The 13,203-nt window shown below is 37.0% G+C and overlaps 1 protein-coding gene across 4 annotated transcripts in view; it reads left to right on the top strand.

Annotated features, from left to right (window-relative positions):
- The window catches only part of BLTP1 (bridge-like lipid transfer protein family member 1), a 140,800-nt gene that overhangs the window by 65,959 nt on the left and 61,638 nt on the right, over positions 1 to 13,203 (top strand). For all 4 annotated transcript variants that reach the window (XM_088132888.1, XM_088132886.1, XM_088132885.1 and 1 more), the window contains exons 35-42: positions 51 to 178; positions 515 to 717; positions 4,678 to 4,875; positions 4,966 to 5,177; positions 5,499 to 5,650; positions 8,132 to 8,282; positions 9,265 to 9,417; positions 12,224 to 12,464. In XM_088132888.1, coding sequence (XP_087989014.1) covers positions 51 to 178; positions 515 to 717; positions 4,678 to 4,875; positions 4,966 to 5,177; positions 5,499 to 5,650; positions 8,132 to 8,282; positions 9,265 to 9,417; positions 12,224 to 12,464 — 1,438 coding nt within the window. The remainder of the gene's footprint in view (positions 1 to 50; positions 179 to 514; positions 718 to 4,677; positions 4,876 to 4,965; positions 5,178 to 5,498; positions 5,651 to 8,131; positions 8,283 to 9,264; positions 9,418 to 12,223; positions 12,465 to 13,203) is intronic.

Here is a 13,203-nt window from a genome sequence, read left to right as displayed (position 1 = left end):
TACTGATGTACATGCCTCTTCTTAAATAATCTGTGGGATAATTTTTCTAGGTAAATTTATGCTTACTGCAAGCATCAATAGAAGAATCATCAGGCACAGGCACAGCCAAAAATGTAACTAATGTTTCTTTAGTGGCTTTGTGCTTTGACAGGATTGCTACACAGGTCCGTATGAACAGGTAAGGCAGTGTTTTTTAATAAGTCATACCATGGTTACATTTTTAATAGGAGATTTAACATTCTGACAGAGCCATTGCTTGATAGCTTCAGGACTATTCTTTATCCCCATGGGGTCCTCATAGCCCAGATTTGGTCCATGTAACAGAGTTTTTCAACCCCTTTGTTAAATGATATGGGACAGATCTAATGTAAACGAGTAACAATTTCCTTTCAGTTATGCATATGTATTAGTAAAAATATTTTTATTATTGAACAAAATGTATTTAATTTAAATTATTGATAGAAGAAACTGCATTTTCTGAGATGTCTCAAATATTTCTTTTTTTTATTAAAAGAGGCGTGGTTGAAGAGAATACAAACAGTGCAGAAACTAGGAGAGGTTCTGTAACTTTTGACAAGTATGTCCATTCCAATAAAATGCAGCCACAGTCCTCTGGCTCTCTACGATCAAATGCTGGAGCAGAAAAAGGAAAAGAAATTGCAGCTAAACTTAATATTCATCGTATTCATGGGCAACTCAGAGGCCTAGATACTTCAGGTAAGCCTTTTTGGCAGTGTTTCACTAAAAAAATCTTATTAGGGATAGAATATATTGCAAAGTTTCCTAATGCAAAGTTTCCTAATGACTGGAGGTGAGATTGGTCCCCTCACTCCTGGCCTTCGGGAGGGCTTTGAAGACCTGGTTCTGCCACTTGGCCTGGGGTGGGGAAGGAATACTTCAAGCGTGGGGATGGATAGCACCATAGAGGTCTGCTGTCTTCAGCCCCAGATCCTTCATCTTCTTGGACTCTCTTCCTCTTTTTTAGTAATGTTTTTAAATTTTTATGTTTTATGTATTTATATGTATTTGTGGTCTTAATGTTTTGTGTGTACTGCCCAGAGTCCCCCATTGGGGGGAGATGGGCGGGGAGAAATTCAATAAATAAAAATAAATAAATAAATAATGCAGAAGTGTTGCTTTCAGCATCATACGTAGATACATACGTATTTCTATCCTGCTGCAAGACATGTTGTCTTCTAGAGAACTGAATGCCCTTTTGTAGAAGGGTTTTAGGATAGGAAAAAAAGAAGGATTGGACCAAAACAGCTATGGATGAAGTTGCATGACTTGAATATTCATATGTGAGAAATCAGAGCTATGCTACACAAAATTGATTAAAAAAAACCCCAGTAATGGTAGCCATGCATTTATCTGTATCTTAAGTTACAAGTGTCACCTATACTTTAAAATATTGTCTGCTTGTTTACATTATTTTCTTCTCTAATATTGATATTGCAAGTCATCTTAACATTAGGAGGAAATTTATTGCTAATACATCTCATTTTTCTACAGCAGAGCCAGAACATTCTAGAATGGACGTGTCTCTACTGCTCATTCCAGAAGCATAGCTAGTGTTGTGACATTTCTTGTGGAAAGAGACAGCTCCTTTCCTAATTCCAGTGACATGCCTTACTGTGGACAACACACATGCCCACAAATTCTCCTTGCCATCCTCCTGGCCAGGACCACTTCTTTCCTGCCATTCTCCAGAGCCAGGTTATTAGACTTCACCAAGGCATTTGATCAAGTAGACCCTAGCCACCTTGATAAACTGGAACAATGTGGGATGAATGGTCCCACCATCAGATGGATTCATAGTTGGCTGAACAACTGTAGCTTGCACATGGTCCTTAATGGGTCTTTCTCCACATGGACGGAGGTGTAAAATGGGGTACCTCGTGGTTCTGTTCTGGGCCCAGTACACTTCAACATCTTCATAAATGACTTAGATGAGGGAATAGAAGGAATGCTCATAACATTTGTGGATGACACAGAGCTGGGAGGGATTGAAGACAGGCTCAGGATTCAAAAGGATCTTGACAGAGTTGAACTTGGGTTCTGTCCAATAAAATGTTGTTCAGTAGTGACAAATATAAGGTACTGTACTTAGGCAGGAAAACCCAGATGCACAGGTACAAGATAGATGGAACCTGCTTGGCAGTAGTATTTGTGAAAAGGATCTGGATACCTTAACCATGAACCAGCAATGTGCTGCCGCTTCTAATAGAGCCAATACATTTTGGGCTTCATCAAGAGGTTCAGTGTCAAGATCACGGAAGTGATACTTCTCTATGCTGCACTGGTCAGACTACACTGGAATACTGTGTCATTTCTAGTCACCACAGTACAAAAAGGATGCTGATGAATTGGAAAGAGTATAAAGAAAAGTGGCAAAGATGGTAAGGGACTTGGAAGCAAAATCCTACGAAAAGCAGTTAAAGGAACTTGGTACATTTAGCCTAAAGAAGAGAAGGCTAAGAATATTATCTTATTAGGACTTACAGTCAACTAGAAAAGGCTCATGGATGATTGGTTTTATATAAGGTAACTGCAGCAAGGTTATTATATGCACAAAGATTGAAGGTTACAGAAGCACTCATAATAGAAGAATGGATCGTGAAGATGGCAGAGCTTGCAGAAATGGCTAAATTGACTTGTTTGATCAAGGAGGGAACAACCATTTCTTTTATAAGAAGAGAAGGCTAAGAGGAGACATCATAGCAGTCTTCCAATACATAAAGGAATGTTATAGGGAAAAGAGTGTTGATTTATTCTCCAGAACATCCAAGCATAAGATTACAGTGAGAGATCCAAATTTGAAATAAAGAGGAATTTCCAGTCATTGAAGGATTAAGCAGTGAAACAGCCTGTTTCTTGAAGTCAAAGGTGGAAATTTTCAAGAAAAGATTGGACAGCCATTTGTCTTGGTATGAGGATTGCTGCACTGAGCAAGGGCTTAGACTAGAAGTCCTCCAAGGTCCCTTCCAACCCTATGATTCTCTGATCACTTGCACAGATTCAGTACCATGGGTGAGATTCCACCTCTGGCCCCTTCAGTGGATGTTTGTCTCCTTTTAGAAACTAATAGCCAAAAACCCTGGAGATGCTTAGCAATCCTAGCAAATATAAGCTACCTCAAATGGTGGTTCTCAGAAGCCCTGACCAAGTGGCAGAGCATGGTGGCAGAGCATGGCTAATCAAGCGAACACACCACAGATGCTAGCCTTAGCAGACGGGAAGAGGAAGCCCAAGGCAGCTTAATTTTCCTGGAACAATGCATAGTATGTCAACTCTGAGCAAGTTCAGACTCTTCTCTTCCTAACAAACAATATGACTATCGAAGCCCACATCAGGGGAGAGGGAAGTGGCAATTCAGGGCAACTAATCAACAGGACAACAGCCAAACTCCTATGCTGAGCTGATGAAAACTTTTTTTCTTTCATGGCAGAACATGTCCAGGCAATCTTCTATGTGGTAGGAGACTGGAAAACCTGCAAAGACTTTGAACAAATAGTTGTGATTGTTGGGAAGCCAGTAGTAGCTCTTAACAATTGCAGGATAGTGGGGTTCATCTCATGCTTCCCAACCCATGGAGAAAAGGCAATAAACATTTCATTGCCACTTGGTCCTATAAGACTTACTTTATGTCTTCAACCCGTTTTATAAATCCTGAGATTTGTATGAGATTGGAGAGTGGAACTGATGCTAATAGTCATAACTGCTGTGAGCTAGATATCATAAATAGATGGACTTTCTGCAAACAGTTCCATATTATTCAGCTGGACACCATCACTTTGCACCTGGAGCCAGCTTTCATGAATAAGGAAGTAATTTTCCCTTTTGGCCAAGTACCAATTAGAGAAAGATTGGTGAAGACTAGATGTTAGATGAGCCATCAGGATCTACCTGAAGAGAAAGAGGAATTCAGTCTCAAGCAGCCTCATTTTCATTTCAGTGGCCATTTCTGTGCCACAAGGACTCTCAATCGTGTCCTTCAGATAGATCAGAGCTTGCTCAAACTAGTCTATGAATAAGCCTGCCCTAAGGGGAATTCCAGGTCACTTCACTAGAAGTAACACTAACCTTCTGGAGGATATCTGGAAGTTTGTCATGTGGTCCTTTAAACTTAATTCTTATGCCTTATCCTTCAGCAGGAGGGTACTATAGAAGATAGTTCCTATTAAGGATTTAGGGGCTCTCCAGAAGTAGAGTCCCATCTGGTAGGGCAGCTCTTGTATGTCCTATTTAAGAATGCCCTGTTTCACTTTAGGAAAATATTGCCTTGGACTTACCTTGAAGGCTCTTTTTCTGCAGTGGAAATAGGGCTTCCAGCCTGCCTAGGTGTTGCCATAAAAAGGAAGTACTATATATATCAGATAAATTGTACAAGTTTATCATATCTATCCTTTATCTATTTTTCTCAAGTTTTATTTCTTTGAGCGACCTTTTTGGCTTGTCTTCCCAAAACTCAGAAAGGAGCTATTTTGTCTTATGGGAAGCAATGTTAGAATCCTTTCTTGCTCTACCTCCAGAGCAAATGGAATAGAGATACCCATTTCAGAATGCCTTACTCTGCTGTAGAAAAAGGATGTTTCTGGTAAGTCCAATGTACTGTGGTCTTTTCTTTTTCTTTTTTAAAAACCTCTCCAATAAAATTATCTTATTTTTACATTGCAGATATTGGAATCTGTGCCATAACAGCCATTCCATTTGAAAAATCAAAAGTTCTTTTCACTTTGGAAGAGTTGGATGATTTTTCTTTTGTAGATGAAACTGATCATCAAGTAGTTCAAGATGTAACACGGATAGGGCCTAGCCAAGAAAAATGGGGCTGGATAATGTTTGAATGTGGAATTGAAAATCTGACAATAAAAGGTAAATGTCAGCTCTTTCAACATTTTTTTGAATATGTGATAACACAGTAAACTAAAGAAACTGATCTTTTTTATGTTTGTATATTGACAGGTGGTAGGCAATGTGGTGCTATTTTATATAACACATTTGGGAATATAGGTAAATCTGTAGCTACCGACAGAGGTGGATTACTTGCATCCAATAATTCTTCAGATTCTCCAACTGGCAGTGGTTACAATACTGATGTGTCTGAAGAAAATCTCCCCTGTGATCGCATTAGTGCTGGTTCTGATACTCGTCCAAATTCAGTTTCAGATGAACAAGTAAGACACATTTTTAAAATAGTCTATTGGACTGTTGCTAGCTGTTACTTTTGGTGACAATAAAAATATTTTCCTATTTGCTAAATTAAGCTGCTTTTCCTGTCAGTCTTGCTTGCAATCTGATTCACTTCTCTGGGAAAATATGTAATCTGTGTGCATGTTCATGTTTTGATAAAAAGTCTTGTGCCTTTTTATTTTTGCAGGTGACACAATAAGATTGCATATTAAAAAGAAATTTAAAAAACCTCAGATCATCCTTTGCATTCTCCGCTATGGACTAATCTTGCACCTTTTGATTTTTATCTTACCGCTTCTGTTTAGGATGAAGGGGTTGAATCTGATGATCTGAAAAAGGAGCATCCTTTAAGGCCTCCCCCACCTGATTCTTGTAGCATGAAACTGACAATCAAAGAAATCTGGTTCAGTTTTGCAGCTCCAACAAATGTTCGTTCACCTGCCCATATATTTTCAAGGTGTGTTGGATTCCATTTCATGTTATTTGAACTTTGTTCAACAGACTGTAGTACATTGTATTGCCTGCTATATAATTCATCTAAAATCTATATGGACTGCATACCTAAATCTACTGCAGTTATACTATCGAGTTTTTAGTTTATAGTATTAATTATAATAATTAATTATTCGGAATGTGCACTAGGTATTTCTATCTAAAATATATTTTATGTACAGTCGTGTGAAAAAGAAAGTATACCCTCTTTGAGTTCTATGGTTTTATATATCGGGACATAATAAAAATCATCTGGTCCTTAGCAGTTCTCAAAAGTAGATAAATACAACCTCAGATGAACAACAACACATGACATATTACACCATGTCATCATTTATTTTACAAAAAGAAAGCCAAAATGGAGAAGCCATGTGTGAAAAACTAAGTACACCCTTACTGCTTCCATTGGTATGAAGGGGCTAAGTAGCAGCCAGGTGCTGCTAGTCAAATGCCCTTGATCAATTGATTATCAGCAAGTTGTGACTACCTCTATAAAAGCTGAAGTTTTAAGAGTTTGCTGGTCTTGAGTATTGAGGTGTGTGTTAACATAATGCCAAAGAGTCAAGACATCAGCGATGATCTTAGAGAAACAATTGTTGCTGCCCATCAATCTGGGAAGGGTTCTAAGGCCATTTCCAAACAATTTACAGTCCATCATTCTACAGTGAGGAAGATGATTCACAAGTGGAAAACATTTAAGACAGTTGCCAATCTTCCCAGGAGTGGACGCCCCAGCAAATACACCCCAAGGTCAGACCGCGCAATGCTCAGAGAAATTGCAAAAAATCCAAGAGTTACATCTCAGACTCTACAGGCCTCAGTTAGCATGTGAAATGTTAAAGTTCACAACAGTAAAATTAGAACAAGACTGAACAAGTATGGTCTGTTTGGAAGGGTTGCCAGGAGAAAGCCTCTTCTCTCTAAAAAGAACATGGCAGCACGGCTTAGGTTGGCAAAGTTTCATCTGAACAAATCACAAGACTTCTGGAACACTGTCTATTGGACAGACGAGACCAAAGTGGATATGCTTGGCCATAATGCACAGCGCCATGTTTGGCAAAAACCAAACACAGCATGTCAGCACAAACATCTCATACCAACCATCAAGCACGATGGTGGAGGGGTGATGTTTTGGGCTTGTTTTGCAGCCACAGGACCTGGGCACCTTGCAATCATTGAGTCGACCATGAACTCCTCTGTATACCAAAGTATTCTAGAGTCAAATATGAGGCCATCTGTCTGACAGCTAAAGCTTGGCCGACATTGGGTCATGCAACAGGACAATGATCCCAAGCACACCAGCAAATCTACAACAGAATGGCTGAAAAGGAAAAGAATCAAGGTGTTGCAATGGTCCAGTCAAAGTCCAGACCTCAATCCAATTGAAATGCTGTGGTGGGACCTCAAGAGACCTGTGCATAAACAAATGCCCACAAACCTCCATGAACTGAAGCAATGTTGTAAAGAAGAGTGGGCCAAAATTCCTCCACAACGATGTGAGAGACTGATAAAGTCATACAGAAAACAATTACTTCACGTTATTGCTGCTAAAGGTGGTTCTACAAGCTATTGAATCATAAGGTGTACCTAGTTTTTCACACATGGCTTCTCCATTTTGGCTTTCTTTTTGTAAAATAAATGATGACATGGTGTAATATTTCATATGTTGTTGTTCATCTGAGATTCTATTTACCTACTTTGAGAGCTGCTAAGGACCAGATAATTTTTATTATGTCCTGATACGTAAAATCATAGAACTCAAAGAGGGTGTAGTTTCTTTTTCACACAACTGTAAGTAATCAGGCACATTTTTAGATTTATAATTTTGTTGTTGAATGAGAATAATAATAGGCTAAACAAATTTCAAATGTAAATATTAATGTCAGTAAATAATTATAGTTTTAAACTTTTAAAATTCTTTATACACTTTAATAATACAATCTTCTTTGTGTTCTTTGTGAAGTTCAGGTATCATTGTTACATTGCTTTTGAATACTAGAATGTATTAGGCTGATGACTTTTTATTCCAAAGTGTGGACTATAGTATCTTTCACTAAGACCCCATTATTAAATATGCCTCTGTAATTGCAATTACCCTTGTGTATAACCATGTAAATTGTGATATTTTTACTCTTTTACTATTTTAAGTATTTTTACTCTAAAGTCTTCTACTCTTTCACTCTTGTTTTGTCTTTGCATTGCAATGGTCATAATAGAAGAATTGGTATTTATACATAGTTACCTAGCATTACATTTGCTATCCTGTATGTACAAATGAAAACTGAAAACTCTTAAGGTGGTTGATGCTTATACAAAGGTACTCAATTAATTCCTTGTACAGTTATCGATTACTGTGGATATTAAAGAATACGTATAACTTACATAACCGATGTTGTATTTTCCCTTGCATATTCAATTGTTTTATAATTGACCTTTTTTCTGATAGGCAACTGAATCTTCTGAGCACTGCAACTCCAGCTGTTGGTGCTTGGCTTCTTCCTATTGATCAAGTAAAGTCTTCTTTAAATAAATTAGAAACAGAGGGAACCTTACGTGTTTGCGCTGTCATGGGATGTATAATGACAGAAGCCTTAGAGGTAAGTGCTGGTGAATAGGTAAACTCGTCTTACCTTCCTCTAGCCTGAATATATATTTGTTTGTATTGTGCATCTGCATCTAAAAATTACGTTTTCAAAAGTGTGTATCGAACATTAATTTTTTCTAGTTTCATATTAAAAAATTTTAGTTTTTCCTGCATGTATCATCTGATTGTCTTTTTGCATTAGAACATCTAATCCTAGGATGTATGACAAATATATCGTGCTGAATTGGGCAAAAGCCAGATATATTATGAGATGATATTTTCTTTCTTGAATATTAATTTGAGAAAAGAGACAGAAATGTCTATGCTCAGATAAACTTGTATGAATAAATCAACCTGTCTTTTCATTTGTTCCAAATATAGATATTTATTTCCGATTGTGATAAATCAATATATGGGATTCAGCAATATTTTGGCAAGATCCGGTGTTAGAATATAATAAACACATACATATGTATATATTATAGAGGGAGGGAGGGGTGGAAGACTTGAGGGCTTTTTTTTGGAAGAGTGATTTAAAAATAAAGTACAATAAATAATAATCATTTCGGTGTTGATATAAAGAGTTTGGACACATTATGCAAAGACCTAGTTCTCTTGAAAAGTGTATAATGCTGGGAAAGGTGAAAAGAGATAACCAGCAGCCAGGTAGAAAAAGATAAAAAGGTGATTTAGCAAGCAAAAGAATATCATACCTCTGTAAAATGTTCTCAATTATCTTTATAAGATGACACTGAATGTTGTTCCCCTTCTTAGCCTTTAGTTTTCAAAGCCTCACACAACAACAATATAATACTGCTAAAGGATTATCGTAAAAATTAAATAATAACATTCTAAATAATTCTGTATGTAGGCTTTGCAGTAAAAAATAGAATGATAGTATGCGTGCATATATTTTAGCTGGAATATTAGATTGTGAAGGAAAAAACCATATTGAATGACAGAACTAATGTAGCTAATTGCTTTTATATATTCAGAATAAAAGTGTACACTTTCCTTTGAGAAGCAAGTACAACAGGCTCACAAAATTAGCTCGTTATTTACAAGAAAATCCTTCCTGTTTGCTGTGCAATATACTTCACCACTATCTTCACCAAGCAACTTTTTCCATAATTGAGGATGCAACTATGGTAAGTTACTGCTTAAGAACATGGTCTAAAAAAAAACAAAAAAACAGAATACCAAACAGAGAGCTCCACTGTATTGTGTACTCTATTTATAAAATATGTTTTACTAATTTCAATTTCTGTTAAAATTTCTATAAATCTCTTGTGACATACTGGCTGTTTGATGATAATAACTGCTTATTCCTAATAACAAATTCTGGCAGCATTCAAAGGAAAGCAGAAGCCAAAGAAACAAAAACAGAATAGAGTAACAAAGAATCATGGTGAGCAGGTTCAGAAAACCTCTACACATGTAAAAATATCCCCAAACTTTAAAAGCAAATTTCAAGAGAATCTTCTCTGCCCTAATTCCTTCTTTTCCTAGCTTAGTGAAGTTAAGTATGCTCAGTAGCAAAAAAATAGAAGAAGGGGAGCAAAATGTGCTGGAGAAGGGCCCTGAATTCCTTACCAGGAAGTTTTCCTAAGAGTATGACCACATTTCCTAGGAGTAAGAGTGTATTTGTTGCACTCTTATATAAAATATAATTCATAAAATAATTATTTGCTTCATGGTATTATTTAATCATATTTAATGTAGATGGCATCCTGAACTATACATTTTATGTGTTCACATTTTATGGTCTACACATCTAATGTCACAGAAGCAGGCTTCTTCTCCCTGAATGAAACTTATGCTCATTCTCCGCCTTGTTCCTGCGCAAGTGTACTCCTAAATCTACAGTCAGGACCAGAAATATTGGAACAAGGATAACTGTTTTGGCATTTGGCCTCTGTCCACCACCACATTGAAGTTGAAAGGAAACACACCCAGATGGGAGTGAAATCAGGACTTTCAGCTGTAATTCAAGGGTTTTGACAAAAGTGGGGCACTAACCATTCAGGAAGTACAGCCAGTGGCATACACACACCCTCATCGTTGGTGGCTCATAAGTAATGGAATGAATGGCTGACAAGCAGCTGCATGGCCAGGTGTGGCCTGTTTCCTGGGTACCCCATGACCAATCAAGCAGATAAAAGGCCTGGAGGTGGTTCTGAGTGTTACATTTGCATTTGGTAGCTGTTCACTGGAACTCTCAACATGAGGTCCAAAGAGGTATCCATGTGAGTGAAGGAGGTCATCATTAGGCTGAGAAAACAAAATAAACCCATCAGAGAGATAGCAAAAACATTGGGAACAGCCAATATAACAGTTTGGAACATCCTGAAAAAGAAGGAATTAACTGGCAAGCTCAGCAACACCAAAAGCCCTGGAAGACCATGGAAGACAACTAAAGTGGATGACTGCAGAATTCTGCTCATGGTGAAGAGGGACCCTTTCACAACATCTAGCCAGGTCAAGAATGCTCTTGAGGAGGTAGGCATGTCATTGTCAACATCTACAGTCAAGAGATGGCTTTATGAATGTAAATACAGGGGCTTCACAACAAGGTGCAAACCAGTGGTAACGCTCAAGAACAGAAAGACCAGATTAGACTTTGCCAGCAAACACCTAAAAAAGCCTGCCCAGTTCTGGAATAAGATTCTTTGGACTGATGAAACCAAGATTAACTTGCACCAGAATGATGGGAAGAGAAAAGTATGGAGAAGGAAAGGAACAGTTCATGATCCAGAGCATACCACATCATCTGTCAAACATGGTGGAGGCAGTGTTATGGCATGGGCATGTATGGCTGCCAATGTAACCGGGTTACTGGTGTTTATTGATGACCTGACTGCTGATAAAAGCAGCAGGATGAATTCTGAAGTGTATAGGGCTATACCTTCTGCTCAGATTCAGCCAAATGCTGCCAAACTGATAGGACACCGCTTCACATTGCAGATGGATAATGACCCAAAACATATAGCAAAAGCTACCCAAGAGTTTCTCAAGGCAAAGAAGTGGGATGTTCTTCAACGGCCAAGTCAGTCACCTGATCTTATTGCTGAAGCTTAAGCACTACTACTGCTCTGTGTTTCATTACTGAAAATTTGCATTTGGAAGTTGTTACCCTGCCATCTTATATATTTCATATAAGTTTCTAAAATTGCTTTTATAACTATTCATGGTGTTTTGTAATGCATTTGACTGTGTCTTAAGATACTTTGTGGAGACTATTACTGTAGAAATGTGGAACTAATAAACAAATATTTCTATGGTCTAATTTACCTATAGTATTTTTTTATAGAATAAGCATGAAAATGAATATTTTACTGTGTTTTTGATCAACATACCTTTTTAAAATTTGTTTTATTATATCATTATAAGACATAAGTAATATATTATTTCCATACAGTGGTATTTATATAGTGTTGATTAGAGGTTATTTACACTCTAATGTTTAGATAGTTTTTTATATTTAATGGTGTAAGTTATTATGTCAGTATTAACTGTGATTTAAAATGTTGATCTTAATAAGCATAAGATTATTTAGCTTTTACATCTTTTACATCCAAAGCTGAATATAACATTAAGAAACAGCTGCAAATTATATCAAAATATTTGTTGCATAATAAAGGTTTCTGTCTCAAGCTGATTACTTAATGCTAAGATCTCCACTGTATTATACTTATTATTGTTTGTACACATTGAGGAAAAAGAAAAGAAAATAGACAAAGCAAAAGAGGGAACAACAACCAAAACGAAAAAAAGGGAAAGGGTTTATCCTTTGGTAAATAACCTGAACATTTTGGAAAGCCAGAATCTAAATTGGGTGAATAAATAAGAAAACTCAGAGGACCTTATTTCCAAGCAAATTTGCATGAGATTACATGTAAGGGGATATCCCTTTAGGAGCTGGATTTTAGAATGCCCTGTGTGTTTGTATTCTAGAGTGATGGCCTTCCTGCTCTGGTGACATTAAAGAAAGGTCTCATTGCATTAGCCAGGCAGTGGATGAAGTTCATTGTGGTGACCCCAGCCTTCAAAGGGGTGAGTTTACACAGGCCAGCTCAGCCAATGAAACTCCAGTCAACTGTACACCAGGAACAAGAGGATGGCTTTGGCTTAGACAATGTGGGAGGACTTCAAAGTGACACAAGTGCTGATGGAGCAGAGTTTGAGTTTGATGCAGGTATTGTATTTCATTTACACCCACCGTTTTATTTCTGTGTGTACATGTGTGTGTGTATTCTTAAGATTAATTTATTTCGCATTCCATCCAGATATGGCATTCTTTTCTCTTTAACACATACTTGCAGAAGAATATGATTTTAAGGGTAATTTTATCTTGTTCTGTAAAGAGTTAATCATCAGTGCATCACTTTTTCCAAGTGCTCTTTCTTCTTTGATTATGGAATGCATTTTTTAAAAATTGTAATATTCTAAACTAATTCACAGAGAAAAATATAGGTACCTACAGTAGTATAAGCAATATAAAATGCATAATCATGATAATCATAAAAAGGGGGAAGGAAGGCTCTGGAAAATTATGTTATAAATAGAACAACTTGAAAAAAATACCAGTTTTCTTAGTTACTGTTTTGTTGAGATTATTGAATTAAATTATTAAAATACTGCTGTTCCTTGCTTATCTTTGGATAGCAGCTGGTAGCTGGTAAATTGATTTCCTCAACTCAACGCATGGCTAATAGATATGCTGTTTGGGAAATTTGAAAATTGTAATCCTGACCTATCAGGAGAGCACTGAGTTAAAGATAGCTGTATTAAGCAAAGACCTGTAATGAGTGAGCATTTTAAAGGGAATTTTAGCTTATATATTCAAAAATTGAAGGTCTGTAATAGCCATTTATGTTTCCATGTGAGGGAAGAATATTTGCGTTTATGAATTTGTATTTCTTTTTGCATATGTA

This window comes from Python bivittatus, unplaced genomic scaffold, assembly GCF_059951505.1.
Source record: "Python bivittatus isolate LINGU-HERP-01145 unplaced genomic scaffold, Pbiv_v1 ctg000070_np1212, whole genome shotgun sequence".
Lineage (NCBI taxonomy): Eukaryota > Metazoa > Chordata > Lepidosauria > Squamata > Pythonidae > Python > Python bivittatus.
The sequence above is the reverse complement of the archived record's forward strand: the minus strand, read 5'-3'. Positions and strand labels throughout refer to the sequence as shown.